The sequence below is a fragment of the Scophthalmus maximus genome, chromosome 3 (assembly GCF_022379125.1).
Source record: "Scophthalmus maximus strain ysfricsl-2021 chromosome 3, ASM2237912v1, whole genome shotgun sequence".
Classification (NCBI taxonomy): domain Eukaryota; kingdom Metazoa; phylum Chordata; class Actinopteri; order Pleuronectiformes; family Scophthalmidae; genus Scophthalmus; species Scophthalmus maximus.
The window spans coordinates 17,362,327-17,388,642 of record NC_061517.1 but is presented as its reverse complement, the minus strand read 5'-3'; the positions used below and the strand labels follow the sequence as shown (position 1 = coordinate 17,388,642).

Here is a 26,316-nt window from a genome sequence, read left to right as displayed (position 1 = left end):
AATCAAATTTGTGTAATTTAAGTAATTATAATAATCCCAGTAGATACGTTACATAAAAACCTGGTTTTATCCCTTGAAAAAAGAGATTAACATGGACAATTAGTGAATAGAAGAATTATACCTACTGTTAGAAAAAGGAATTACAAAATGAATACAAAATGAATGACCAAACTTTAGAGAGAACTTTCCTTCTTTTTTTTTTTAAATGAATACACTATTATAGACTACACTGTAGCAGAAAGAAAGCTAATGTATAATTCAGCTGAAATTGGTTGTTGTCTTCTGTTGATTTATTTGCAGTCATATATATGTCCATAATGTAGTGATAGGATCCTTGGAATGTAACAATGAGGAGGAGATCTGGATCTCTCTCTCTCTCTCTATGTCCTACTTTAACAAATGGACTCAGTGTGTGGGTTTCAGCACAGGCCTCCATAGATAGACAGAATTTGAAATTGTTAAATTAAAAGCCCTCCAAAAAAGGCACCAGCCTCTGTTTTGCTTGATGGAGGGATGCAGTGACCTCCATTTCCAGTTGTAACATGTTTGAGTGATAATGAGGATGATGATGTTTCTTTTGATTCATGTCCTCGACACAAAAGGCTTTGCAGAGACATCTAAAAAAAAAAAGAGAAGAAAAAAACAAGTCCACCTGCCGACTAACGTGCTTATTAAATCACACAACCTGGGTTTGTTTTGAATGAACTGCTGCACAAATAGTTCCTCCGGTGCGCGACCTTCGTGGAGAACTCGGTTTCCCAGAATGCACCGGTGTCACGAAGCTACGTGACTTGACGTTTTTTTCCCCCCGGAGCGTTGATGACGGTGGCGGACGGCGCAGGTTCGGTCGCCGAGTGCTGCCGCTGGAACTGGAACTGGGAGGAGGAGGAGGAGGAGGAGGAGAGCCCGCTGCTGCTGCTGAGATATTACGCGTGTCCCTGCGACCTGCTCCGAGGGGGGGAAAAAACCCAGAAGAACAACAGCAAAAATGAACGAAGCGCGCCGAGGTACGACGGGAGACGCGTGAGCTGTGCGCGAGCGGACGCCGGTTCACAGACGCGTCAAAGAGTTGTTTTGGAGGCCTGTTGCTAACTACGGGGGGGGGGGGGGGGGGGGGGTCCTCGGGGCTAGCCTCCGGTAGTCACCGGGCCGGGAGAGCGCGCACAGGGCCGGGGACCGGGTTTGGTTTATGGTGACGCCGGCTCCTCCAACTCGCTATCAGAGGGAGACGCGACCCCGTGTCGGACACAGATCACCGCCACTCGATCGCAGTTTGACAGCTAGCTAGCTAGCTAGCGTTAGCTCCCCCGTGTTTACAAGCTAGTCTGGCCCCGATCCTCCTCCGAGGAAGAAGAAGAAGAAGAAGAAGAAGTTGGAACTTGTGTCGGTTCGCTTCACTCGGCCCCGTTCCCACCTCGTCTGCTCACCGGGGGCGGTCGTGGTCAACTTGCTCAACTCGGACTGAAGGTCGCCAGCTGAACGCTAAGGTGATCGCATCCCCTCAGCCGTATCTGCTGCGCCTCACGGGTAAGGACCGCGCGGATCGGATCGGCCCGAGCCGCCTCGCCTCCCCGGACGTCGGGCAGGGGAGAGCGAGATAAACTGTCCGGGTTTGAAGTCACGTGTTGATTTTCACCACAAAGGCGAGCGCACGCACCTCCACCCCGCGGTCGATCGCCCGGTTGCGACACAGCCGTGTCCCGGATGACGGCTCACAGAGACCCTCGGGGGTTGACGCTGTCGGGAGTCGCGGGTGTCGCCCGCTCCGCGCGGCATTGTTGAGTCTCGCACCGATCCGCGGTTTAGTCTGTTCTGTGTTCGCGCTGCTCGTCCCCGCCAACAGTCCGCGATGAATCGCTACCTGCCCGTGGCCCGGCAGCACTTCCTGGCCGCCCTCGCCAGCACCAGCGTGGTGGTGAAAGCCATCAGCGCCGTGGTGGTCCTCCTCTACCTGCTGTCGTGGGCTGTGGACACTCCGTACGCGCTGGGGGTGACCCCGGGGTACCTCTTTCCGCCCAACTTCTGGGTGTGGACGCTGGCGACGCACGGCGTGGTGGAGCGGCACGTCTGGGGCGTGGCGGCCAACGTGGGGACCGTCATGGCCTGTGGGCGCCTGCTGGAGCCCCTGTGGGGCGCCCTGGAGCTCCTGATCTTCTTCGCGGTGGTCAACGTGTCTGCAGGCCTCCTGGCGGGCCTCTCCTACCTCCTCACCTACGTGTCCACCTTCGACCTGGACTTCCTGTTCGCTGTCCGGGTCCATGGAGCGGCCGGGTTCCTCGGAGGTGTCCTGGTGGCGCTGAAGCAGACCATGGGGGACACTACGGTGCTCAGGGTGCCACAGGTGAGTCCTCTCCGCTCTGCACCCATTTGCAGCCTGTGTTACTAATAGACCGTTATCATACCAGCAGGGGAACTCCACAGCCTAGATGAACAGAGAAGAGACCAAACCAGACCCAAACGAGAATGTTAACGGCGCCGGAAACCAAACCACACTTGGGATGTGTACATAAACGAGCCCGTGTCAGACTGTGGCCCACACGCATCCAGGATGCCGCCAGCGATGTTCATAAAATAAAACCAAATGCACTTTGTGATTCACATGTGTACACACAACGTGTACACAAGCGGAGATTTGCCGGTGTAAAGACCTTGAACTACACACTATATGTTACTCTATGTAAACTAAGGAAGTATTTGTAGCTTTGTCCGTTTTAAAAACACTGAATATTAGAGAACGTTAGAGTTGATGTTGTTCCCTCACTTCTGACTTGAATGTGCCTCAGGTTTTTCCTGTCCCAGGGTTATTACCCATCTTGAGCTAATGAGCCATCCTAATAATAATTATAACAATATTAACAGCTTCCACTGACTATAACAATAATAATAATAATAATGTGATTTACATATGCTATAATGTTAATGGTACAATTAACATTATAAGAAACATTAGGAAAAGTAATGAGCGCTCCACACACACAAGATTGTGGACGATTGTATCGCTGTACAGTTGCATGCAGAAGTGTGGACACATTCTGTATGTTGTTGATGTATGTAGTGTAAAGAAGTGAGTCTAACCTGCAGCAAACACACATAAATAACATTCATCACATTTTGCTTTTAATTTATTGAACATAAGTAAATACATAAAAAGGGCAATCGTGGCGTGTACAGGAGTTTGTCCGCCCTTCTTCGCTTTGTAAAGTCTTGTTGATTTGTTATTCTCCTAATGAACTGTCAGCCAGTGACAGTCAAAGAGTTGATAAAGTCTCTGACCATTCAAACCTTGTGGTAAGACTCAACAACCAGCAGTCCACCAGTGATCTGATAATGAAGCTAATTGATGCGACTAAAGCAGAGAGGGCTATAAAAAGATATCGCGGTGCCTCCGGCTTCCATTTTCTGGGACGTCATAAAGAAAAATGCCAGTAAAGGGGAACTGTAGACGTCGTAGAAAACCGTTCAGATCAAACCTCTCCCAGATTGGACAGAGATCTGAAACAAAACTTTGATGTTATGCACGGGGGTGGAAATATTTTGCTCTGAGGTTGTGTCGCAGCCAGCGACTTTCCACAGGAAAGAGAGGGAGGAATGGATTCCACTAAATATCTGCAAAATGGATGCAAATGTCCGTCCGTCAGGAAGGAAACTGAAAAGAAACTGGCTTCTACGACAGGACAATATCCAAATCAGACCTAAACATCCACAGTGAAGTGCATCACACACAAGCTGAAGCTTTTGAAACGCACAGTTTCACAGTGCCCAGACCTGACCATCATAGAGGATCTTAGTAGATCTTAAACATGCTGTGTGTGCATGACAGCCTGGAGACTTGATGGAATTTGAAATGATGTGCAAGAAGAGTGTGTTGAGGAATTTTCATCTATCCTCCCTGGGAAACTGTTATGACGAGTCTTCTCAGGCACCAAGCAGGGTCATCTCATCTATGACAAGCGAAAACAATCTTTGAGCTGAAGTCTCAATCGAGGTGTCATAGTCGCGGGGAGATGACGACATTACTCTGAACTAAATACACTACAGAGATCGGGGATGGGCAGACTGTCTTGGGACGCCGAACACTGTGACCTGTTGATCTGTGCAGCGAACCACAAGACTCCTCAATATTTATCTCTTATAATAAATACTTCTGCTTAAGACATCCACGGTTTCTGTCTTCCTGAATCAGCATCCACTCCATCAATTATTCCATTTTAGCTGAGTCTGGCGAACAGGACTCTAAACAATTCCATTTCAGAGTGGATAAAAAAATCATATAGAATAGAAAGACTCTAAGCTGCGACAAGAAGCAGTCTCAAGGATCACTAAATACTGACCTAAAGGGTGTCCACACTTTTCCCTGTGCTATAATTACTCTTTATGTATTTCCTTTTTTTTCTAAAATTAAGTTCATGAAATAAAGAGTAACGGGGTATTTGATATTTGAAGAAAGACCCTTTTGTTGCCGGGGCTCTAATTACTACTTTGATGAAAAACTCCTAGCAGGATATGCTATTAGCTTAGCAACACTGTTAACTGCAGCCTTAGGGGAGACACCTGAGAGGACCTACACACAGGATGAATAACAACAACAAACAAGTTGATACCTGCTGCTGTGCGTTGGTATGGAAACAGTTCAATTTATTTGTGTACAATGTCGTCAGTGGATTATGATTTATACTCGACGATTTAAATAGAGTAACCCTTTCTCCATTGAGTTATTCATTATTGTTGCGTGGTATGGTAATAAATGGTGAGCATATTAAAACACACACTTATCATGTTATTTTATTAAAGCCATATGAGTTTTTTCTTCTTGGCCTATATTCTCTGGTTTAGTCACTTGTTTCTTTTCCGAAGATTTTATTCTGTTGCTCTTCAGATAAGGGTTTATTTTTTTTGCTCAAGCACACACGAGCTACAAATTTTTGCTACTGGGCATTAGCTGCGGTTATTTCAGCTTTTTGTACTTAGTACGAGTTTGTATAAAAGTCGCCCCCATCTCAGCTAAGCAGGTCAGGAAAGGTTCCCCCAAATTCTTGTAGCCATCGATGCCGACTCCCTCCTGCCACCCTGGCAGGCAATCAGCTATTGTTCTGTGTTCCCATTCCTGAATCCCGCCGACTTGAGTGAATTGTGGGAACTGGCAGCCACAGTCGTCTGTAGACAAACTAGAAAATGCGAGTAACTGATCTTTTTTTGTCTGCTCCTGTCACAGGTGAGACTCAAGGCTGCACCGGCTTTGGTCCTCCTCTTCCTGGCCCTGCTGCGCCTGTCTGGGCTGCTCGACAACTCTGCCCCGCTGGCTGCGTTCAGTTACGGCGCCCTGTCTGGCTGGGTCTACCTGCGCTTCTACCAGAGGCACAGCCGCGGCCGTGGGGATATGTCAGACCACTTTGCCTTCGCGAGCTTCTTCCCTGAGGCGCTGCAGCCGGTCGTGGGGCTACTGGCGGGGCTGGTCCACTCCGCTCTGGTGAAGGTGAAGGTGTGCAGGAAGATGGTGAAGAGGTACGACGTGGGGGCGCCCTCTTCCATCACGATTAGCCTGCCAGGGACGGACCCACAGGATGCAGAGAGGAGGAGGTGAGTCAGAGCAAGGAAGTTAAACTTCAAATATGCATGTATAAAAGATTACACTGATCTGATATTATCGGTAATACGGGGGAAACTAATTGTCTCAAACTGTCTAATTAGAGTGTTACTACCATAATATGTTGTGCAGCATTTCGCCTTATATTCATTTTTTCATCGAGTGGTTCAGTGCAAATTAATTTCTTAACCTATTGAGACCCAAGGCACCCTCTCTAAAACATTTATTTCTCTGCCCCGGAAGACGATTAAAACATAAAATGAAAACACTTGGGTGAGCTTAAACCTTTACCTTCACTGTTGTAAAGCATTGCGTTTTGCCTTGGAAACTGTCAATGACTTGACATAAAATGTGTCTCATTTGGCTCCAAAGGGAGAAGCACGCAAAATGCATGCACACAGTAGTTACATTGGGTCTTATGGGGGTTAATTAATAATGTGACCGAACGTTTCTGCACCTTTAAATACGTGTGGTTGACCACGCTGCTGCCTTTAAATTGTGCAAAGAAGAAGTATCATTATTGTCGTTCCAATGACTAGTTATGCTGCTAATGCCTGGAGGATGATGTGGGGGGGCTGAAGGGGGCAATCAGGGTGCACGCTGGACATGTCGTCAGTCTATCACAGGATAGAATGATTGGGAAGAAGGCTGAGTGTCAAGAGAAAAGCTGTGAGGCGTCGGTGCCTCCTAGCGCCCTTATAGTCAAATACACTAGCTAGAGAGGAGACAGACACCGTGTTGTTTTTCTTTTCTTTTTTTAGCTTTGTTTACTCTGGTGAGGTTTGCTGAGCCTCTGCTCTTGGTCAGCCATACTTCTCTAACACTCTACAACGTAGTGCACACACACACACACACACACACACACACACACACACACACACGTACTCCTACTTTCAAGCTGTCAGGGCTAATTTTCCTCCTGTTCCGATGTCTCACAGTCACACTTCCAAGCTGCCACACGGATTCAGTTACAGATAGATGTCACTGCTCACACATACACAGCCATTTTTATTCATGGGGTCATTTTACATTTTCGTTATCTTATTATGAGTGTGTGCTTTTTTTAAAAAAAGAAAAGGTTTTATTCTTTGTTATTGTGAAGAACATTAGAGGATGGCCACTTCTTTTCAAACTTCCACCCAGATGTTGTTGAATAACTCGCTCAGCTTCACATGTTCAGCATCTTGAAGCTGCTCACTTACTGAGAAACAGCTGAAATTGTAACATTGAAATTTCTTTTTCAGAAACCGATTTGGTTCCCTCCTTCAGTAACAACGCACTTTAAATACAGCCATATGAATTTTATTAAGGCATTTATGTTTCATGCATTTGTTGGGAGCAGTGATGCAATGAAAACATCAGATTACATCGACATGAGCGTTGAAACAGTCAGAAGCAGGTCTCCCCGGTTACACAGCCGTGCTTCCTCTGGTATTAATAAAGGAACGTCTCTCTTCCCCTCTTCCTCCCAGACAACTGGCCCTCAAAGCTCTGAACGAGCGTCTAAAGCGCGTGGAGGACCAGTCGGCCTGGCCCAGCATGGACGACGAGGAAGACGACGAGGAGGACGAGGTCAGAACTGACACACAGCCACTCCTCCCAGGCGGGCGCGACCCCTCCTCCTCCTCCTCCTCCACACTGAGACCAGCCGGAGGACCTGTCGGCACCTCCACCTCCTCATCCTCAATGTTACAGAGCGGCGGAGCGGCATCAACGGGCGGAGCGCAGCACCCTGAGTCCAGCATCATCAGCTTCGAGGATGCACCTTCTAGATCGTAACAAACAGAACGCACGTGATCAGAAGAGACGCCCGCTGTGTTGGGTGTCACTGGCAGGTACTAGCGCTCATCGTCTCTGGCTAGTATACTAATATGTTCAGTGACAGTGATTAGGCACGCACTCAGTATGACATACACAAACACACAACATCTTTGACCGGTTCATACACACTATAGTGCGCTCTCACACACACACAAACACTGTCAATGTCATGGTGAAGCCCAGAGGGCTGGTAACTGTTCAGTGCTTTCAGTTCAGACGTTTTGGTTTTACATACTCAGTGTATTTGGGCAAATTGGACACTTAATTCTGCTCATCCTTTCTGCATTCAATGAAAGTCATCCAGAAATTCAGTCTTGTCTGCACTTGAACCCACCTTGCAGAGCTCTGTCCACTGCTTCTCCTGTCTCCTTGTCTTGGTTTCTAAATAAATAACGAGATGGGCGTGAAATATTTTCAGTTTAAATCATTTTCAAAGCAGCCATTGTTCTCTGATTGCCTGCGACAAGAAAGTCATCAGTGACAGAGACTCGTGCAGAATTTTTGAGGCCGACTCTTACTGGTGTGATGAAGTGCTAAAAGATAATGGCTGCGAGTGTCATTAGCGCTTGTTGCTTTGGTTCCAAATATGTAACCAGATGTGTAACGGAGGAAGTATGACAAACTGCTGGACCAGAGGAGAAGAGCTGCTGCAGGTCCGACCTGCTGATGAACTATGATACAAAAACTAAATGATTTGATGAAGTGCCAGGTGAAAGAATTTTTTTCAAACCAGGTTTGTTTGCTGCCTGGTGTCTCTCTGGAACAGCAGGCAGAGAAATGGACCGTGTACCCATATTTTTGGATTCCCCCGGATTGTTGCTCATTTAAAAACAATTCTGTATTTTTATTTTATTTTTTCTTCCAGGTCATCATTTAACAAAATCAACAACAACAAAAAGCGCAAACTTGTTTCTTCGCATCCCACGAGACGTGTATATTGCATTTCTCTCACACAGAGATCTGCGGAGGATGATGAGGATTCTTCTTATTTTATGAGTTCACTTTATTTTTAAGTTTATTTGATTTGATATTTAGTTTACACCTTCTAGGATCAGAAATAATATGAGAATCAGCAACATCTCTTCAGTTGTCCGAGTGAATATGAGACAGTGTCAAGTGTCCGTCATGGCAGGATTACAAATACAAAGGAGTGATCAAGAAGATATAACCTCGCTGGTTATACACAGACTGTACATGTATATTTAATCATACACATTGCAGTGGTTTGTGAGTTGCAGACTTTCTGGTTTCTGTGTCTGTGATGTGTCAGACAGTGACTCATGAGGATACATGACGTCATTGATGCCTGTGTTGATCAGCAGTCTGTCTGGTGCAGGTTTCTCAGTCACGTCCTTTGCACGTACTTTCTAAAATGACGATGCAAAGCTGAAGGCGGTGGTGAAGCAAAATAGTTTCCTCTGAAAGGTTTCATAAATTCCACGCAAACAAAAGGGTCAGCTATACATTTGTTATCTCAGACCGCAATCGCCGCACATGTCGCGTTCCATTATGGTAACGATCAAATCTGTGGATTCCAAATCGCCCACCTGTCCCAATTGATAAAAGTCAGCGGCTAATAAATTATTTTAGAGCAGAGCTGCAACCGCAGTGATGGGAAACTGAGATGTTAGTTTTAAAGTTGTTAAAAAATGTCTCTAATTTAAATGAGAATTTCCAAGTGGTTAATAAACCGTGCGCCTCTTTGATGGTTCTGAAGGTGACGTTGGCATCACACTTAAAAAGGCCGATTCGTGGTCCCAGCTGTTTGGTTTTGAAATGTTTCTCTTTACCATTTGAAAGTTAAGATCTACACAAAGTGATTGGATCAAATCAACAAGTTATATGTTTAAGTCAAGTGGCTCTTCATTTTATTATTTAATATTTTGATATTTGTTTAATGGAGAATAATCTTGGGAGTGGCCTTACTGAGCATTTTATTTCCCACCAATTTTGGGAGCCCATTGACAACCGAATGATCAAACTCATCAGATCCAATGTAACAAAAGACAACGATCGTTTTATCCCCCTAGACTCCAACATTTACATTTCTACTCTAGGAGCACGATCAAGATTAAAACATTATCACATTCTACAAATTCTGATTAAGTGTGTGGTATTTTGAGTTTTACCACTCGAAGAGAAACGGTTGTTGCTTTTCACCGGATGGAAATGGGTTATATTAGGGAAATGATAAGCCATATTAGTGTGATGAAACTCTTGTGTGTTCTGTCCTGTGTTTCCTCCTCGTTCCTTTCTGCTCATGTCAGTGTGCTCTTTATTAGCAGATGTTTACATTGGAACAGTTGGGGCCATGCTTTCAGTAAACGTGGATGAGTGATGGTATGGACATACAACGAGTTGCTCGTGGGGATGAGGGACATGTTTTCCAAACCGGAGCTTATTCAAATCTTGCTTTAAAGCAGAGGAGGTTGAACTACAGCCAAATATCTGAAATCTCAAACTGCTTTCTACCATTAAAAGTATTCAGATGCAGGAACAGTGTCAAAACAACCCTACACGTGGAATAATTACTGATAGAAAGAGTACAACCACCGTTTTACATTGTCATTCTCCTACTGTATATTTTACAAGCTGGAAATACTGTAGCAGGATGGGTTTTTTTTTTAATCTTAGCTGCTCTCAGCTCGCGTCACACAATAAATATGAGCAATCAGGGAAACACATTCTAACACGGACGCATGCAGATACTGGTGAAGTTGTGTGACATGGTCAAGTTTTGTAATTTGATCTGTGAAAAGGTGTAGGAACATTGTACTTGGCAGTCTGAGGTTTCAGATCGAGCCTGGCCAATCTGACTTTCAGCCAATCTTCCACAATCAGTTTCTGTTCTTCTGGGGGGAGGTGTTTTTCAGCTTTTTGTTATTTTTCGTATTCCCATTTGTGTTGGATCCAAACATCCTCAAAGAAAAGTTAAGAATGCAATCGCAATCTGTATGAATAACGCCACTGTATATTTGGTGTAGACGAAGTATGATGTCGTGATTATTACACTGCAGTGGTCCTTGAACATGCACCAAAATGCTCTAATTGCTATCAGGTTTTTATGCACCATTCTCAAGTATTGTTTTTCCCCCTGCACATCAGTATCGTGTCATCACTGAAGGACATTTTAACTTTTCTCCAAGTCTAATTGGTAAAATACTGGCTGTGGGGGAACACCAGCATCCATGATTTGTAGATGAAAGCGGTTTCCCTGCCCTAAAATGAAAGACAGATTACAGATGATACTGCTCTGATTTATTATCCTGTTGGCAAAGATATTTGTCCTTTTTTTCTTTTTTAAATAGGTTTCACAAGTTGTATTTTCCTTGTGTCCCTACTTTTGCACCAACAGATCGTGTTCACACTAACGACAGTCTCTTTCTTTCTCTGTGCTGTGGCTGTTCCACGGACTCTTCTGGTTTAGTTTTCAGATGAATTTGTTTTATCTCTGTATGAAATTAAAGACGATTGTATGAAATGAAACTTTGTTTCAGTCTTTGCTGCTTTACTGTCTTAGTATATGCTGTCGGTATACATGTGATTTTACAATTGGGACTGGACCACGAGGTGAAGGAGGGACTTGGTGGTTCAAGACCATGTGATAATGTCACATTACACAACAACCATTCGTACCACTGGGTTATTTTTAACAGAAAAGGGTAGTGTACTACCACATCTTGTATATTTGTAAAATGTACATACTGACACACTTGATTGATTTACATGCACGTCCCTGGTATCTACTGCACAGGTGGACTCACCAGATCCTCACATCCTGCACGCTGTAATGATTGTCAGTATAAACCCAGCATGCTGTAATATATATATATATATATATATATATAGAACACAATGTACATATCCACCCAGCCTCTGTCCGCACATTTATCATGTATTTATAATTTCTTTTATCCATTGTTTAACTTGATTGTAAGATTTTCTTTTTTTAAATGTTGTAGTTGTCCTAGTTCTTACTTCTTTGTTTACATGTAAATACTAAGCAATGCAAAAACGGAGTCAAATCCCTCCAAGAATCAGACGAGTATGTGTTCACATACTCGTCTGATTCTGATCACATGGTTATACCTCCGTTGGCCGCCAGGTGGAGCAGTAAGTACAGGCTATATGTTTGGACACTTACTGTATGTTAACAACGACAGAAAGTTTCAGGTGTGATGTACTCAATGAAGAATAACAGAAGTGGCTCAAACGGATCTATCTCCATGGGGGCGTGTATTTTATGCTGGACCAGTACTGCGCCCATTAACGTTTGTTTAACCAAAAGGCCAGACTTAAGTATTGTGAGAAAAAAGAAAGAAAAAAACCCAACAAGAACAGCAACAGCGAAACTAAAGCTCCCCAACTACTGGAAACATTAGATCATCTGTAATTATACACCTGTAACATGTCAGAGGTCGGTGTCAGCAGATTGAGACGCGATCTTCTGTTGTCAAATGTGATGCACTTATGAAAATGTCAGCTCTGAAAATAGACGGATTTTTTTATGGCTCGACGTAATTGCACAGCTACTGCAGATTTCTCCACAGAGCTCTCCCACGTGTCGTGCCCGCGCAGGTGTGGCTCTCGGGCTCGTGCCCGCCGCCACCCCTCCCCCCCCGGCTCCAAACCAGAAACCCCGGGCCGCGCGCTCACGTGAACTGATTCATTGTACGAGAGACGGGAGGAAGCAGCGAGCTACTCGACTCGACTGGTCGGCGACACCAGCTCCGCTCCGGGAAACGCTGAGAGAGAGAGAAAAGGAAGCCCACTGCTAGACACATAAACTACAGGTAAAACGACCTCCTCGAATGCCCGAACGAACGGGGAGCGACACTTTGTTCGTCGCTGGCCACTTTGAAAGCGGACACGGATATGTTTTCTTAAGTTATCCGAAGCGGTTTCGAGCGGGCCGTGCGCAGCAGAGCTAACAGCTAGCGGGGTTAGCGCGCGCTAGCTGTTAGCTTCTCCTCCCAACCGACCTCAGTCTCGGCGCCGCTTCCGCACTCGCCGCACAGTTGTGCCGAGGGGCGGGGGGGGGGGTGGCTGCCGGGACTCCTGTGACCGAAACACAGAGGACCGCTGTTAGACCGCGGTGACTTCAGCACAGACCGGCCAGGGTTCGGCGAGCCAGCCGCGGCCGAACAATGAGGCTTCTCCTCCTGACTCGCCTCGGCCGACCGGGCGGCTTGCGAGCGGCCCGGCGTCACTTACGCGGGCGGCCGCCGCTGGTTGACGGTTTCAACGGCAATTTCCATTCGAACTATGAAGATCTAATAAAACCACGACGTGCACTGTGTTTCGGCACCTGAAGCGGCCGTCTCCGTCGTCTGTGTGGGGGTTCTCTCAGGGAAAATCCGGCACACGGTCTCTCCCTCCTTCTCTGGGGATTTTATTTTTAAGTTTGTCGCTTTTCTCACATGAGGGTTTTTCTCACATGAGGGTTTTTCTCACATGAGGGTTTTTCTCACATGAGGGTTTCTGTTCACACGACTTCCCCCCCGGAGAAGTCGTGTGAACAGTGTGTGCTGGAGTGTGTGCGGGTCTCGCCTGGTGTGTTTAGTTTGGACCGGGGCCACCCACCCGTTCCTCCACTGCGGACACACTGGCCATCTGTTGCCTCCGGGATGACGCCATCTTTCTGGTGACCCACCCAGTGGCTGGCTGCTTTAAAAACTGTGTGTGTGTGTGTGTGTGTGTGTGACTGAACACTGGGAGCTCTCATGGGCAAAGAGACTGTGGTGTCCAGTAGATCGCCTCTCTGACCTGCCAGATATCTGACCACCTGTGCTTCTGGTGATCCATGTGTGTCAGGCGTTTGTTTTCAAACAGCAGGAAACCAGATCTTGCTGTATGGGACATGGTCCTGCGAGGAGAATGGCATCAATGTACACGATTGCCAGCGGACAGCCTTTCTCGTTCGTCTCTCTTATGCACATTCTTTCACATCTGGGACATGTATGAGAGCCTCTGGAATACCTGCTGTACCTTGCAGCACCTAAGGCAGGAGACGGTGTTGAAGCTGTAAAGTAAAATCATATCCTCTCCACTGGTGTAGTGCAAGAAAAAGGAATTTGGCAGATTAAACTGTAATTTCATTCAATGCCCGGTTGATAAATTTGGCCAAAAATCTCCCAATGGTCATGGCCCATTTCCCTCTGTGTGTGTGTGTGTATATCGGTCACTGTGATGGAGACAAGCTCACGGCGGAGTAGAATTTGACTTGGTGCCGGTTCTCTCGGGTTGTGCTAAGATGGCGATTCTGATTTTATAGAGAAATCTCATCACTGTCTTAACGTTAAATCTAATTGAACTTGTTAAGACCTTTTTATTTTTTTATTGTCCGGGATTCGAGTGTCACAACATCATGTTTTAGGATTTGTCATTATTAATTTAAATTTGGTAAATGTGGTCAATCGGTTTTGGTCACTCTTGGTGTAAATGTGTATTTAGGTCTGAAGATTCCATGCTCCAGGTGAGCAAAATGATCAGGCAGGCTGACCTATAAAGTCCAGATCCGGGCTGTGTTCTCGGGCACATGCATAATGCAGCTGCCGTCTGCAATGTGTAGGTCAGACGCCTTGTTGCATTTAGCCAGCAGCCAATGTGCAGCATAGATCGACCGAGGGAGGCGGTTTTTTACACTGTGTTTTATTGTGCGCTGCTTGCGGTGGCAGAGAACAATTATTTTCTTTTCCTCCCAGAGAAATGGATTCAATAAAAAATATCATCGCCCACAGAAATGCATGTCAGATGGCAGAAGAAAAAAACACATGTCGTGTTTCTGACAGGAACTGAAATATTCATCGGTCGGCAGTCTGTCGAGCATCATTAAGCCGGGACTAATTTTCCACTCCGAAGACTGCGTGGGGTGTTTCCTGCCATCAACACACACACACACCTTATATGCAACTGTTGTCTGTGTGGGGTTATTCTAAAGGACAGGCTCATAAATCATGAAGCACACAGCAACCGTTTTAATAATGCAGTTAAAGCTGTGGCATACGAGGGAAATGTTGCAGAGTGAATAGTGTTTTCATTCAACACTTGATTGATGGCACAAGTGGGTTTGACTGGCAGACCTGCTGTCTAACATGTTGCCTGCGTTTGTGTTTTCGGTAGGACGACAGTTCACAAGATTCATCGTGCTGACTGCTGCTCCGTCCCAAAGGTGGGGACCAAATTGATAGACAGGGCCCATTACGCATTGACTGTGTTGAGAAAACGTGGCTTATTTAGTTAATTAGCGAAGCTGTTATCCATGCTTTGTCAAATCAAGAGCGGCCGTTTTTCAGAAGAACAGTCCGCGCGTGTCTGTTGCATAAATCAAACATTCCTTTTGGGAATAATCAGTGGAAGTGAATCCCAAAACGCCCGGCTGCCCACCCCCTCCTTATTTTTTTTAATTAACAATTTTTATCTGTGTCCCTTTTCTCTACCGTTAGAACTTATTTTTTAGTGCCAAAGCACTTTTTTTATCTGGAGATAAAATCTACCACATTGGCTCTTATATATGACAATAATATTTCTCATATAATCTTATATTTCAGAACTAAACAATAACACGTTAATTCATTACAACAGATCTTTTCACACATTCTTTCTCTGGTCCCTCTCCATCTTCGCTTCTCAGAAGAGCCAACAATTCATGTTTGCAATGTTGTGTTGTGCAAACCCTCTTAAAGTGATTGTGTTGTTTGTCTCCGTCTCTCACTTCATCCGTGGTTTGTCTCTTTTAGTTTCAACATGGTTCGCTGACATGCAGGTGAGCGGTGGAGATCTGCTCATGCAGTCTGGTCCTTCTTTATCTAATAGGATTATAACTGGGATAGTACATCTCACATGCTCTTAATTTGACTTTACTTTGGCCACTATCTTGCATAACTAGCATTTTCTTTCCATTGCTTTTTTAAAAACAAGTTGGGGGGACAATGGATAATTTTTGGTAATATATTTTTTTAAATTTGCCGGTACTTCTCTGGAAAAAAAATCCTAAACAAATCATCTAGCACCGCTGATCATGTTGAAGTTGGCCCGTGTAGGCGCCATGTTGCCATAACTGGTGTGATCATCATGTAGTTTTGTTGTAATTCAGTGGGCTTTGTGCGGATTTTCCCGCTGCACACATTAATTGTGAGTTTATCCCTGCTCTGGTTTGCTTTGTCCAAAGTTGTAGACCCACTTCTTGTTGACCACTTCACTATTATCTCACTACCATTACATTTGCTTGAAAATATGTGCTGGGATTCGGATCGTCGACTCTCAGGGAGGCCCGGCTGCTTTGTATCGCTACCGGTCTCATGGCTCTCGTAGGCTGTTAAGCAGCACTAAAGGACCAATCAGTGGCTGTAATGACTTTCTTACAGGCACCTAGGTGGCATTTGTTTAAAAACAAGTGCATTGGCGGTATACCTGCTGATGAAACGCTGCTAACGCACACCCAGCTCCAGGCTAAAGCTGCCCCCATTTTTGTCGTCTTCTTTTTGTCTCTCCTCCAGTCATGGACGGAATGGTTTAATCTTTGTTGACACTGCTGTCCTGCTTAAAGTATTCCTTTACCATTTATAGGATGCTTGCAGCACCCCACAGTGCCGTGGTGCACGTCAGGGTCAGAAACTAATGGAGCTAGGATGCAATAAAAGGCTGCAGTTGAAGGACAATTTTATTATGGAGCAGTAACGAACACAAGAATTGTTAAACGTGTGAATGCAGCTAGTGCCTCCTGGTGACCACAGTAGTTGTGTTATCTTGGAATGTTGTTGGGGGCCAAATATGCCGTGGCTAAGAAAAGGGCGCATTTAATTTTTTCCCTATTAGAAATGAGCGCTTATGCAGCTGGAAGCTGAAGAAAATGTAGACCACGCGCAGTTTACAGTAGCTGAAAATGCCAGTAACGCACAAAACTGCTGTATGGACAAAAATCTAATCTGAAGAGGAAGGAAGACAAACTGGTTTGGACCAGAGACGGTCTAATGCCTCTAAAGGCCTGTGCAAGATGCTAATGGATTTCTGCTGTACAATATCTGTCTTTTTATAGCAGTATGCTATCAAATTTTTTCATAAGTCAGTGAAACAGCCACGGTCTCCGATCAAAGGGGCAAAAGTGACACAGGAAATTGAACCTCTAACCCTCGGCTGTGGCAGCGCCAGAGCCGCAGCCGCAGATCAAAACTGCAGCTCTCAGAAAAACAGGAGAGGCGTCGGGGGGTTTGCTCTCCAGCTGACTCACTGTGTTGGAGAACACGGGCTGGAGGAGTGTGATTGACACTGCAGTCAGTGCTGCACCTTCTGGGATCAGGGAGGAAACAACCATTGTATTTGTGGTTCGATATGATTTATTATCCCCTCCACATTAGGTCCTGGTGTCCCACTCCAGTCAGTAAGTAAACAAGCTGTGTTGGTGTGAAAGTTTTATCGCAGCATTAGTGCCACTTTGACAAACGAGGTGCGTTTGAAGTGAACTTGGTGAATAAAGCGATGGTGTGTACATTTTCCACATCCAGAAACTAGAGGCTTTTAGACTCAGTTCCTGCTCATGTATTAAGGGAAATGCTGTTGTTAAAATATTAAGTAATATTGTGGCTCCATTTTAATCCACAATGTTTTCATTTCCTGCGTTTGTGATACACTGGTGAATTTGTCATTTCCCAATTTAGAGAGAGAGCCAATGACACAAGACCGTATGTCACCCATTTGCCCCAACTTCCCTCATTTTGTCACACACCCACACTGTCTGTCTGGTCTTTTACTGTCAAATAACTGGAACACAAATGATGTTTTGCTTCCTGGAAGCTCGTATTGTGCAGTGTAATGGTTGGGGCTTCAACGATTATCAGCGCCGATATTTTTAGGCCGATTTGCAGATAAGATAATTCCCTTTTAAATGTGCTTGTTTTTTGTATTGAGGTAGCTTTTTAGAATGACAAGCCCCAAAGTAGAGTGTTTCCTGCTCTTGTAGGGTCACTTGTACAGTTATAAAATGAACCCTAAGGTCTGCAGGCCTTTCGTATTTCAACAAAAAGCATGAACCCCAACTATGAAGACCGTTAGGTTTCAACCTTGAACATTTTTCATAGATTCCCTGTATCACCACACCTTTTTCCCCGTTAAACCTAAAATGGACTTAAGGGAACCTCAACGTGGTTTATTACGCCTGTTCTCAAACAATCACTGATGTGGGTGGCTTTGAATAGTCAAAAGCTTTGGTAATTGCACTCCTGATTCTACTGGATTTCATGCTTTCCCCTGTGGCTCAGTGATTCTAATGTTTTACCTTCCGCTGCGTCTTCCTCCAGGGATGGCAGCCATCCGTAAGAAGTTGGTGATAGTGGGGGATGGAGCTTGTGGGAAGACCTGCCTCCTGATCGTCTTCAGCAAGGACCAGTTCCCGGAAGTCTACGTCCCCACCGTGTTCGAGAACTACGTGGCCGACATCGAGGTGGATGGCAAACAGGTGAGTCGGGTGCAATGATTTAATTTATCTATGTATTTGTAAAGAGAGTCAGAGTGATGCCTCAGGGTAGATGGATTGTTCTTAACCACTGTCACATTCAAAGCAGTCGTACCATCTTGTTAAGTGACTGTATTGCTTGGTGAATAAATGCAAATTATTGACTCTAACCTGAATATTTAAATACGTGAATTAAACGTTTTCACCTTTTTTCCTGACCACTGAGACCGGCTTGGTCACAACACATCTCTGCCTCTTTAAGCAGTTTTGTTTGTGCTGGTATAGGGGCTAATTTTGTTCCATCTGTGCTTAGTCATGCTCAGCGCTTTAATTCGACACCGTCAGGGCCAAGTGAGCAAGTGTTGATAAAACTGTACTGCTATTTCTACATCTTTCACATTTGTCAAAATGTTTCTAGGTGTTTTTTAAAATGCATTCAATTACCCCACTAACCAAGGGTCTATAGATCATCAGTGTTCATGTCCTTATGATGCACTATTTTCTTATTGTGAAATAAGAACATAAATGTCCTTTTTTTGTAGTTCCTGGTCCCGATGAGGTCCTTTGCAGTCTTTTGTTTATCTTGATTATTGATGAACTTCTCTCCTCCCTTCTTTTTCCCTCCTCTTTCTCTCCCCCCCCCCCTCTGTCTGTCTCTGTCTGTGTGTCAGGTGGAGTTGGCTCTCTGGGACACGGCGGGTCAGGAGGACTATGACAGGCTGAGACCACTGTCCTACCCAGATACTGATGTCATCCTCATGTGCTTCTCCATAGACAGCCCTGACAGCTTGGGTGAGTACAAACCACAAACGGACTGGCGCAAACCGATAAGCGTTCATGCGCAACATAAAATACCACATTTCCGTCCTTCCTATGTAACCCCCCCGTACATGTCTTTCCGTTTTCATACAAAGTTATTTCTGGGGCCTGTAGATGGTGAGCTCATCCTGTTGTGACTACTTGTAGGGGAACTGCTTACATTTACTCACACACACTGACACAAATCATTTGTCATGCAGTGGCATGCAGCCATTGCCGTGAAACTAGAACAATGTCTTTCTCTCTGATCGTTTTGAAAATGGCCTTTTAGAAAATGAGGCGATGAAAGCTGCGGAAAACTGAAGTACCACACATTAATTAAACAAGTTACAATAAAACAAAGAGTTATTGTGTATAGTTGTGACATGATCATGCACACACTACATTTCTGTTTGAAGCACAAATTTTTGCTGACAGAGTACAGAGATATGGAAGCTCTTATTTGTCTTTGTTTAAATCTTCTGAAGCAGAATTATCTTTGCACTGACTTGCACTTTAAATTCAATGACTTTGTAAATGTCAGACTAATCAAAATGCTGCTACCTCCAATATAATTGTTAATTAATTTAAAGATAAGAATCATAGCTTTAACAGAGGGGCTCCTTTGTCAGTTTCTGTGGTTTTGTTTTTGGTTATAGCAAGAGCAAATTTGACCAGCATTTAATTTTGTTTCTCAGATTAATATTATCAATCCCAGCAGTATACATAGCACTTTGTTCAGCTGTGGTCGTCTCCTGTTAGGAAATGTATCCAACAGTTGAAAAGATGTTAATGTAGTTAATAATCATCACCTCTCTTGTAAAGGGCCTTTCGTTGAATTTTGGTCGGACAATGAAAGTTACCTATGACATACACGCGTACACAAAAAATAAAATGTCCGTGTCTGGCCAGTGAATATTCTTGATATGCTTTTCTTTGATTCACAGAAAACATTCCAGAGAAGTGGACCCCCGAGGTCAAACACTTCTGCCCCAACGTTCCCATCATCCTGGTAGGAAACAAGAAAGACCTGCGCAACGACGAGCACACACGCCGAGAGCTGGCCAAGATGAAGCAGGTACTTGAATTCTTCTTGGGTCAAATGGGTGATTAGGTAGATCTTTACTAAATTCACACATATCAGGATATTGGATATTTTGCTGGTGGAGTTCTTGAGAGTAAATGAAGCATTTACTTTGGTGTACTTCAAATACTGGCACTGTGACTCCTGGGTGTTATATTGGTTAACTAGACAATCAAACAGAATCACGATCAACCACATAAAGCAAAAGTATGTGGAAATCTTGAAACTATGCAATATGCATAAACACACCTGACATGCAATGTTTATCATGATAAAACAGGCAAAAGCATGATTTCTGCACATAGATGGGCATGAAACTGCACCTTGGTTTGACATTATAGCACCAAGTCAAACCCTCTGTACTACATCAGTCATTTACAACTAAAGTACAGAGGACTTGAGAGTAGTGGTTAGCGTTATTAGCTGAATGTCGAGGAGTTAAGCAAATGCTTTTCTAAATCAAACTCTTGGGTTTTCTCGCCGTCCCATAGGAGCCAGTGAAGTCAGAGGAGGGCCGGGACATGGCCGGACGAATCGCAGCTTTCGGTTATATGGAATGCTCCGCGAAGACCAAGGACGGCGTGCGGGAGGTGTTCGAGATGGCCACCAGGGCAGCACTGCAGGCGCGCCGCGGAAAGAAGAGCAATAAATGTGTACTGCTGTAAAATGGCCGACACATTTGGACTGTTTCCACCCCCGGGCTACTGACCACGGGCCTTGGGCTTGGGAGGGACTGGGGGGGTTAATAGACCGGAGAGGGAGGGAGGGAGGGAAGGAAAAGCAGTAAGCTACTACCGCTGTAATATGGCTGTTTGTTGGACTGAATTTACCCCGGGAGTTGGGTTTGGGAAGCGTGGGTTGGGTGGGTGGGGGGACGAGGGAACGCAGGAAACGACTGCCCAGTAAACGTAGGGCTCAAGTTGGGAAATGTCCACCAGCCTTGTCAAGTGTCACAAGCCACTTACACTGATCAAGACCTTCAGGGAGACCCTGGTTCTAAACATCTAGTGAATTATGAACAGTACAGTAGATGAGTTCCACTGTAAATGTGGATTGTTTATACCTAGAATGAGGATGAGAGCAGTGTGGAGTTTGACAGACAAAGGGGAAGAATGACGCTCAGTATTGGGGGGGGGGGGGGGGGGGGGGGGGGCGACACACAAAGATTGGACCAGAAAACTGGCAGCGTTGGTAGTTTTGTACATTCAACTTGTTAAATGCTGTACAAGATAACTGTTTAACTGAGTGGACAAATCACCGGCTAAACATTATTAATCAGTTCTCCTTAAAGATGGGGCTTTGAACAGGTTTGGGATTGAATAGCTGTCAGGTCAGTTCAAGACCAAAAAAATTATTACATTTAGATACAATCCTAGGGTTGTATCTAGGATATTGAACAAGTGATCATGTGCCGTCAAGTGCTCAGGTCCTTTGTTATATCACCAGAGAGGCGTGGAGCCCCACGCTTGCATGTCCATCTCAGTGCCATCTAGTCCCTCACTGGGGCTGATCCTGCTCATACACACTCAAAGTGACAAACAGTTTGAGCCCTACTCTTTCTGAGATTATGTCATAATCACATGATGGTTAATGCTCTTGTTATTTGCAGATAGGCTGAAGCTCTGTTTTAAAGCTACTTGCAGTGCAGCGTCATCTGCCTCCAGTCACTGTTGTAAATATCATGCGTCATGCCACTGCAGCGCTGTAGTTGGCAGTGTGAAGTTGACGTAGTTCCAGCCGCGCCGCAGCGACTACAAATTGACCTGTCCACACGCTGTTATCTGTTTACTTTCCGAGGCGTTCGGCTCTCATCCGAAGGTTGTTAAAGGTTAGATCAAATCTTTTGGTTGAATCAGTGCAAGTGACTGTGTTTCCCACCGGCTCGGCTCCCATCCTCCTGCTCCACACCGCTGACTGCTGGTGCTCATCCTCCCCTGGTTTTAGACCAGGACAAAGAACAAGGAGAGGAGAAAGTATTGTGTTTACACGCACACCACTGATCTCCTTATTTGGGATGGATGACTTTTTTTGTGTAGGCATGTTTAAAGGTCAAATGTACAAAAAACAGATTTGTTCGTGTTTGAGAGAAAGAAAAAGAAAAGTTGCCTGTGATATTCCATGTTATCCATTATTTTACATGTCTGCCTTTTTACTGGTCAACTGTTATCTGCCACAAGCCTCAACAGTTGAACTTAAAAAAGACAAATGTGACCTGTGATATGACCTTTGTATTCATAATACTGTGCATGGAAAATATCAGAATTGTGGCAGTCAGATAGATTTGGACTTAAACATTCAGGTAATATACATCACTAATACGCAAAGTGGGAATGAACCACCTGCTGTGTGTTAGAAAACCTTCATTTTAGGATTTTTTTGTGGGGGATCTTTTATTAAGGTCTTATTTTGAAAATGGACCTGAGACCATTTATATTTGGGATTTATGAGTCACCAGCCTTCCCTGACCTTCCCTGAGTTTTACTGCCAGACTGAGTCTCTCCTCAGAAGGTTGTGCGCCTCCTGTTCTTCTTCCTGGCCTACAGGGAGGAGCCTGTTCCAGATACCTGGTTTTGTGTTTGTTGTTTTTATACTTTTTATTTTCTGCTTCAAAAAAAAAAAGTCATAAATATGTTGTCTATCAGTATTTAAAAAAAAATAGGAGGTGGAAGACTAGGGGACTGCTCGTGTGTCGTCGCTTTAGTTTATTCTTCTTTTTGTGCTTTATCTGAATTTTTCCGATGATTTCCAATTGGGGTCTTAACGACACGTCAATCATCCCTGCCAAATGCTGTTTGTTAGGCAGTCAGGAGAAAGGCTGGCCCCTCGGCTGCCTGTCTAGAGCACCACTAGGACCACGCGTGCTGGCTCTTTTTGTCGTTGTTTTGAATACAAAGTTGGCTGAAAAGACAAAAGGAAAAAAAAACTACTTTAGTCTCCATTTATTATGTACAAATCATTTTTATTTCTAGTTTTTATTGTATTTTAAATCCTAATTTTGGATGCTGAAACAGTGACGTAAAACAAAGGAACAGGACAAACCAAGCTGTATGCAAAGTATGTAAATATGAAATGTGGGTTTGTTCATACTAGACTATACACACGCACAGGACTGGAAACTATTTGTAAACTAGCTTTGGTTTGTGTAATAAATTACTTTCTATAACACCCAGCTTATCATCGTTATGGTCTCGGGCCAGACGCCGGGGGAAGAGCTCCTGTGTCCAATCAATACGCATGTGATATGAATGGAGCGATGGGTGAGTCATTTTTATGAAGTGGGCAGGTCACGGTCGACCCTGCGAAGACCACGACACAAAGAACTCTGACAAAATGATAGGAAATGGAAAAACAGCTTAGAGGAAGCAAAAGTGAAATCATTTGAGATACAGAGGGATCACATTACTGAAAATACAAATCAAATAGTACAAATTCTTAATTACCTCCCATTTAGTTTGTGTACTTGACCCCTGTGTTAAGTTTTGTTAATGCAATCAATGAGAAGTGTCACCATCTAAACACTTTAACTTTTTAATTGTCATTTGTGGACTAATGTCTTTTTGTTAATTTGACAGCTGTGTTTAAAAACCGTTCCATATAATAGAGATTCCTTTTCAAAATGGTAATTGTTTTCACTGCGACCACTTTTAATCAGTATTCTTTGCACACCTTAAAGCTTCACCTCCAAATCCACATCCATCAACTCGGTCGCAGATGATGAAGTTCTGTCGAACGCTTCACGGCAGTGACCGCCGGTGATAACTTATTAGTGAGCCCTGTCGTGTCCCGGGTTTTAAATCTCCGTGGTGCAGAGCTACAGCTCCTCGTGGGCAGTAAAGATCACCGCCGATGGGATGAGAATGCGACACAGAGCCTCATCTGATCATAAAGCAGGACCGGCGAGCACGGTGACACCTGAATGTCATCCACACCCACTAATATCACCGAGTGCTGCACTTCTTAGGTTTGAGCTCAACGTGAAAGCAGTGGACTTCTGTTAGGTCCACTGTCCTTCAGTGGAGCTGCCTGCTATATTTCTTTCATTTTGACAGCTGTTCCTCAAATCATTGTTCTTCAATTTGATTCATCATTTCCTACATGAAAAAACACTGAGTAATGCTGCATGTTGTCATTTAAAATATTTTTTTTCCCCATTCGTCAAAAAAAAAAATGTAATGATTCCCTCTCTTTAAAATCTAAGTTGCATTCATAAGCAATAAAACACTATTACTCATTCAAACATGAATGGGGTTTTGCCACTGCAGTAGTTTCCGGTGGCTAACTTTAGCAAACCTTATAACACATTGCTGTATATATGACATCGCCATGTCAGTTTTTTGTCTCTATGACTTTTTGACCTGTGCTACTGTTGATCTGTTTTAGTGCATCACAAACTTTTCACTCGTTGTATTGCAAAAGTGAAACAAGACGTAAACAAGGCCAACACCCTGCAAAGGCCGGGGTTAGTCAAATAGAAACAACAGTTTAAATCTTTTTTTTTTTTTTTAACCAGAGATAATATATACAATGTAAACCAAATATATGCAGTGCATTAAATGTGCCATCGTGTGATTGTAGCTTGTGTACTCATTCACTCATTTATGTCTCATTTCTCACTTCCTGTCACCACAGGAAAAAACTTCGTTCAAAGTCCGTGTAGAAAACTGCTCGCCGGGATGACTCCTGGCTGGAGAGCAGGAGGGAACGCCGCACCACCTCACACTCTGAGGCCCGTGCTGCAGAGAGAGAGAGAGATACAGAGTGTGTGGAGTGTGTGGGATGCTGAGGTGAGGCGGTGTCAACCTGTGTGGGATGATGCCGGATGTTCTGGGGTAACATGCAGAAGCTGCGAGTGTGTGCGGAGTGTGCTGGTTGTGTAAGGCAGCGCGTAGGAGTGGAACGACAGGAATAAAAAACGGATAAATGTGTGAGCGGGATGATGCTCATGAGGAGTATGCAACGGTCGATGTGGACCAGAACGACGGTTATAAAATCCGTTTTGTCCTTTCTGGAAACTTAGATTGAACAATCTGCTCGTGCAGCCGGAGAAATAGAGGCCCCAAATTAACGGTCTTCGTTCTGGTGTCTCTGATGGCATGAGGGGAAAAGAGGAGGCAAACATTTTAATCTGGTAAAACAGACAATTTGATTGGTATTATAGAAGTAACCTGATGTCATCATACCTCGAGGCATAATCAAAGATAGAGGGGTTAATTGTTGCCACTGTGCAAGTATCAGCTAAAGGCAGACATTTTGAAATGTGTGTGGCTGAACAGTGGAAACACTGAGCAGCGATCTAAAGGAATGATGTAACGATGAGGTTTGTACGTTTAAACCACTTGCATCCTGCTCTTTTTCTATCTAGTGCATACCGCCCAGGTCATAGGTCAAACTGAAGTTCCCATCTTATTAAATCAGAGAGGTGCCTGCAGAGACCTTTGGCAGCTTAAATAGGAGGTGTGTGTGTGTGTGTGTGTGTGTGTGTGTGTGTGTGTGTGTGTGTGTGTGTGTGTGTGTGTGTGTGTGTGTGTGTGTGTGTGTGTGTGTGTGTGTGTGTGTGTGTGTGTGTGTGTGTGTGTGTTATTGAGGGAAGAGGAGGTGGGATGAACAGCTATAGAAAGTGTAAGGATGGATATTAGGAGGAGGAGGAGGGGGAGGCCTCCGCTGATGGATTACAAGAGGCGTAGTGGGTGGATGTGAGAGAAGACAAGTTGTCAGCTTGCCAATGACAAGATTTGACTTTTTTAGCTAACTGTAAAAAAACCCTAAAAAACAACAACCTCCATTTGTGGTACATATTTCAGCCTCAAAGTTGAGGGAATCTGCTCTACTGCGTAGGCGTTGGTTCTCAGAGGCCGTGGCTGAGGAGGCGGAGAGGGCCGTCCACTGACCAGAGGGTCGGTGGTCCCATGTCCGGCCCAAGTGTTCAAATGTGCACAGATGTTTTGAACATCAAACATCCAAAAGGGGTAAAGGTACTAAACTTGCGGTGGTTCTGGACGGAGGATGTTGCACCGTTCACACATTGTTGAGCCCTGTTAGGCAAACTGTGATTTGTGAATATGGGTTTACACAAATAAAACCTGATTGGTTGATGAGATATTTAAGCCCCTCGTATTCATGATTCAAACGCGGATGTTTGGACCGGTGACTGCTGTGGAAGTGATCGGTGCAGTTCGGTGTTTCCATGCCGGCAGCACACCACCGGGCCCTGCGGAAGAGACTCTATCCCCGCATGGCCCCGCTTCTGCTAAAGGGGAAACAACTGCGGCTCAGATCGAAACCGAAGGGTGAAGGAACGGAAGGAAGGAAGCTCGTCACTGCCTGCTCCACCCTGAACTGGCGGCCGGGCACCATGGAAGACACAGCGGTGCCTCTCTGGTGCAACACTTGTGGAGGACCGAGCCGGAGGGAGGCTGCAGTGGGTGACGAGCCTGTTCTCGGTTTCTCTCCTCTCCTCCCCCCTCCTCTCTTCTCCTCTCCTCCTCTCCTCTTCCCGTCTTCCTCTCTGCTCCTCCGGCTGACGGCCGGAAAGGAATAGCGCACAGAGCAGAACAACCGCCGCCTTTATATACCGCTCTA

At 44.8% G+C, this 26,316-nt stretch overlaps 2 protein-coding genes across 3 annotated transcripts; both read left to right on the top strand.

Moving 5' to 3' along the window:
- The first annotated feature begins 821 nt into the window (after positions 1-821).
- tmem115 (transmembrane protein 115) lies at positions 822-10,891 on the top strand. Its single transcript, XM_035644729.2, has 3 exons — positions 822-2,341; positions 5,213-5,577; positions 7,057-10,891. Exons 1-3 carry the CDS (start codon positions 1,850-1,852, stop codon positions 7,361-7,363), a joined length of 1,164 nt encoding a protein of 387 aa, XP_035500622.1. The 5' UTR covers positions 822-1,849; the 3' UTR covers positions 7,364-10,891.
- A 1,150-nt stretch (positions 10,892-12,041) lies between these two features.
- rhoab (ras homolog gene family, member Ab) lies at positions 12,042-22,902 on the top strand. 2 transcript variants are annotated; one of them, XM_035644731.2, is made up of 6 exons: positions 12,085-12,198; positions 14,528-14,576; positions 17,701-17,858; positions 18,527-18,647; positions 19,601-19,731; positions 20,229-22,902. In XM_035644731.2, the coding sequence occupies exons 3-6, from the start codon at positions 17,703-17,705 to the stop codon at positions 20,400-20,402; spliced, it is 582 nt and encodes a 193-aa protein (XP_035500624.1). In that variant the 5' UTR covers positions 12,085-12,198; positions 14,528-14,576; positions 17,701-17,702; the 3' UTR covers positions 20,403-22,902. The 2 variants fall into 2 exon arrangements, with proteins under 2 accessions (XP_035500623.1, XP_035500624.1); XM_035644730.2 differs by lacking the exon at positions 14,528-14,576 and having other exon boundaries at positions 12,042-12,198.
- Positions 22,903-26,316: the final 3,414 nt, after the last annotated feature.